The 4,619-nt window shown below is 45.5% G+C and overlaps 1 protein-coding gene and 1 long non-coding RNA gene across 2 annotated transcripts in view; both read right to left on the bottom strand.

The window, feature by feature from the left end:
- Positions 1-347: 347 nt before the first annotated feature.
- Positions 348-861, bottom strand: LOC132456555 (uncharacterized). The gene is made up of 2 exons (XR_009525521.1): positions 750-861; positions 348-673 (listed from the first exon to the last, which is right to left on the bottom strand). It is a non-coding gene; the product is annotated as an uncharacterized LOC132456555 (long non-coding RNA).
- Positions 862-983: 122 nt separating this feature from the next.
- The window catches only part of prozb (protein Z, vitamin K-dependent plasma glycoprotein b), a 10,906-nt gene continuing 7,270 nt past the window's right edge, over positions 984-4,619 (bottom strand). Inside the window, exons 5-8 of the mRNA XM_060050936.1 lie at positions 4,199-4,327; positions 3,483-3,574; positions 2,993-3,113; positions 984-1,577 (exon numbers count right to left, since the gene is read on the bottom strand). Of these exons, the coding sequence (XP_059906919.1) occupies positions 1,027-1,577; positions 2,993-3,113; positions 3,483-3,574; positions 4,199-4,327 (893 nt within the window). The 3' untranslated portion in view covers positions 984-1,026. The remainder of the gene's footprint in view (positions 1,578-2,992; positions 3,114-3,482; positions 3,575-4,198; positions 4,328-4,619) is intronic.

The raw sequence follows: 4,619 nt of genomic DNA, 5'->3' as shown, positions 1-4,619 counted from the left end.
AGGCAGGGTTGTTTTCTGTCTTCATTCTCTTCAATGAGTCATCTTGTTGGGCTGGATTGGGTTGGGTTCATCTTGTTACATACAGGCAGGTATTTAGAAAGGGCCAAGGTAAACACACACACAGATACAGACAGACAGACAGATACACACATATGGAGACACAAACATGAAGACAGACACACACACACAAACTCACACACACACACACACACACACACACACACACACACACACACACACACACACACACACACACACACACACACACACACACACAAAGCATTAACACATGCTGTAATGGGGGCGTTTAGCAGAACCCAAGTGCACGGACAGACGACTAGCGCAGGATAAGTACAAGGCTTTATTGGGGGACTGGGTCGACAGGCAGAGGGTAGTCGGCGGGCAGAGGTCGGCAACGGGAGGGCAGATGGACGGACCAGGAATAGGGAACAGGTAGGCAGACAAACTGATGAGGGCCGTGACCTCATCGCTGGGCCGTGACCTCATCGCTGGGCCGTGACCTCATCGCTGGGCCGTGACCTCATCGCTGGGCCGTGACCTCATCGCTGGGCCGTGACCTCATCGCTGGGCCGTGACCTCATCGCTGGGCCGTGACCTCATCGCTGGGCCGTGACCTCATCGCTGGGCCGTGACCTCATCGCTGGGCCGTGACCTCATCACTGGGCCGTGACCTCATCGCTGGGCCGTGACCTCATCGCTGGGCCGTGACCTCATCACTGGGCCTTGACCTCATTGTTAGTATGTGATGTCATGGCCCGTTTGTGATGTGCTCATGGGGGGGCTCAGTGTGGGGGGGTCAGCGTGGGGGGGGTCAGCGTGGGGGGGTCAGCGTGGGGGGGTCAGCGTGGGGGGGGGGGGTCAGCGTGGGGGGGTCAGCGTGGGGGGGGGGGTCAGCGTGGGTGGTCAGCGTGGGGGGGGTCAGCGTGGGGGGGGTCAGCGTGGGGGGGTCAGCGTGGGTGGTCAGCGTGGGGGGGGTCTGCCTGCGGGGGTCAACGTGGGGGGGGGTCAGCGTGGGGGGGTCAGCCTGCGGGGGTCAGCGTCCGGCACCTCGTCCTGGATTCTCTGGATGCGCTCCAGCGTGGCTCCGATCCACGGCAGGAAGCGGGACAGCTTGGTGAAGAGCAGGCCCCGCCCCTGGCCCCGCCCCCCGGGGGGGAGGGGCAGCAGCAGCCCGGTGAGGAAGGCGGTGCCGTGCCGGCGCGACGCCACCGGCGACGCCCGCCAGCGCCGCTCCACGTCCTGCGGGCCGGGCCGGGCGGGGGGGCCGGCCATGCAGAACATCTTGTTGCTGATTGGCTGAGAGGTGTTGAGGAGCCGGCGGCAGGCGTCCAGGGTCACATAGGTCACGACCTCCGACCCCAGCCACGTCAGGCCGGGGCTCCCAGCATGCATCAGGACGTTCTCACTGAAGTCCTTGGTGGGCAAGCAGAGCGGGAAGAGGGAGGGGCCAAAGAGCAGGGGCGTGGCCAGGTGGAGGACCACCAGGTCGTTGTCATGGAGACCCGCCTGGAAGCCGCGGTGCAGGAAGGCGCTGAGGATGGAGACCGCCCGCCCCCCTGAGGACATCACAGCTAGTTATTATAACCTGTTAATACTGTATTATAGTTAATACTGTTATTATAACCTGTTAATACTGTATTATAACCTGTTAATACTCTTATTATAACCTGTTAATACTGATATTATAACCTGTAAATACTGTTATACATATTAATACTGTTATTATAACCTGTTAATACTGTTATACATGTTAATACTCTTATTATAACCTGTTAATACTGTTATTATAACCTGTTAATACTGTATTATAACCTGTTAATACTCTTATTATAACCTGTTAATACTGATATTATAACCTGTAAATACTGTTATACATATTAATACTGTTATTATAACCTGTTAATACTGTTATACATGTTAATACTCTTATTATAACCTGTTAATACTCTTATTATAACCTGTTAATACTGTTATACATGTTAATACTCTTATTATAACCTGTTAATACTGTTATTATAACCTGTTAATACTGTATTATAACCTGTTAATACTCTTATTATAACCTGTTAATACTGATATTATAACCTGTAAATACTGTTATACATATTAATACTGTTATTATAACCTGTTAATACTGTTATACATGTTAATTACTCTTATTATAACCTGTTAATACTGTTATTATAACCTGTTAATACTGTTATTATAACCTGTTAATACTGTATTATAACCTGTTAATACTGTATTATAACCTGTTAATACTGTTATTATAACCTGTTAATACTGTATTATAACCTGTTAATACTGTATTATAACCTGTTAATACTGTTATTATAACCTGTTAATACTGTTATTATAACCTGTAAATGCTGTATTATAACCTGTTAATACTGTTATTATAACCTGTTAATACTGTATTATAACCTGTTAATGCTGCATTATAACCTGTTAATACGGTATTATAACCTGTTAATACTGTATTATAACCTGTTAATGCTGTTTTATAACGTGTCAATATTGTAGTATAAAATAATGAACATTACTGTACATTATGTACTTTCATTGTAACATCTTGCAACTGCTATTATACTTTGGAAGTACTGTTATAACTAATTAATACGTTATAACTGCTATTATACTTTGGAAGTACTGTTATAACTAATTAATACGTTATAACTGCTATTATACTTTGGTAATGTTAGAACTAATTAATGCGTTTTTATAACATGTGAATTCTGCTGTACGCTGATCCCCTCCCCACACTAACATAATAATACCGTATTATTACAGGTTAAACTATATTATAACATGTTATTACTGCATTATAATGTTATTATTGTATAATAAGATGTTAACACTGTTTTAGAACCCGTTATTCCTGTACATCATGTAATAATAACATGTTCTAACTGTTCTAACATTGATCAGTACTGTGATCATAACGTGTTATGCATGTTACTGGGGGTCTCACCCTGGTGAACACGCAGGCTTGTGGCTCTTCCTGTGTAACAGCTCGCGGAGGTCAGGATGGCCACGCCCCCTAGGACCACGCCCTGACATAGCTCCACCCCCTCGTTGTCCAACAGCGACACCTGACAACAATACAACAATAGTTAGAATACTAATGATGCATAGATACATAGCATATATATAGCATTCAAGATAGTACTAATATGAATATATAACGCTTGTGTATAGATATAATATACCTAATAAATAATACTAATATATATATAACGCCTGTATATGTATAATATACAATTATAGATAATGCTTATATTAACATGAATATATAACGCCTGAACGTGTATACATATTATATTATTTGAGATAATTCTAATATAAATATATAAAGCCTGTATATGCAAAATAATGAATCATAATAGATGCCTTAATCGTGGGTCTCTTTTCTGATAGGCTACACTAATAGGTGGGGGGTTGTGATTGGCTAAGGGACCTACCTGCCACGGACAGCGTCCATCAGAGCAGGGGGGCGGGGCTTGGGCAGTTTGGGTCTCATTGCTCGGCAACCATTGTCCACATGGATACTCAGCTGGTGAGACAGGTGCATCATACTGTCAGACAGACAGGTGGATCTTACTGTCAGCCAGACAGGAGTACCATGCTGTCAGACAGACAGGTGTATCATACTGTCAAACAAACAGGTGTATCAAACTGTCAGGTAGACAGGTGTATCATACTGTCAGACAGACAGGTGTATCATACTGTCAGACAGACAGGTGTATCATACTGTCAGACAGACAGGTGTATCATACTGTCAGACTGACAGGTGGATCATACTGTCAGACTGACAGGTGTATCATACTGTCAGACAGACAGGTGTATCAAACTGTCAGGTAGACAGGTGTATCATACTGTCAGACAGACATGTGTATCATACTGTCAGACAGACAGGTGTATCATATTTTCAGACAGACAGGTGGATCATACTGTCAGACTGACAGGTGTATCAAACTGTCAGACTGACAGGTGTATCATATTTTCAGACAGACAGGTGGATCATACTGTCAGACAGCCAGGTGTATCATACTGTCAGGTAGACAGGTGTATAAAACTGTCAGGTAGACAGGTGTACCATACTGTCAGACAGAGGTGTACCATACTGTCAGACAGACAGATGTATCATACTGTCAGAAAGACAGACGGTTCCGCTCACCGTGGGGCAGACAGGTCTTCTTGTCGGTCTGTAGTGTGAATCCCTCGGTGCACAAACAGATCGGCTCATCGTTCCAAACTTTACAGAACTGATGACAGGAACCAGGACCGTCCACAGCACAGCGCACCTCTGACACACACACACACACACACACACACACACACACACACACACACACACACACACACACACACACACACACACACACACACACACACACACACACACACACACACACACACACACACACAGAAACACACACACACACACACACACACAGAAACACAGAGGTACAGACACACACACACACACACACAGAGGTACAGACACACACACAAACTCGTAGTGACCTGAGGAGGTGATACCTGCTATAGTGACTTGAGGAGGTGATACCTGCTATAGTGACTTGAGGAGGTGATAC

This window comes from Gadus macrocephalus, chromosome 4 (assembly GCF_031168955.1).
Source record: "Gadus macrocephalus chromosome 4, ASM3116895v1".
NCBI classification, from domain to species: Eukaryota; Metazoa; Chordata; class Actinopteri; order Gadiformes; family Gadidae; genus Gadus; species Gadus macrocephalus.
The sequence above is the reverse complement of the archived record's forward strand: the minus strand, read 5'-3'. Positions and strand labels throughout refer to the sequence as shown.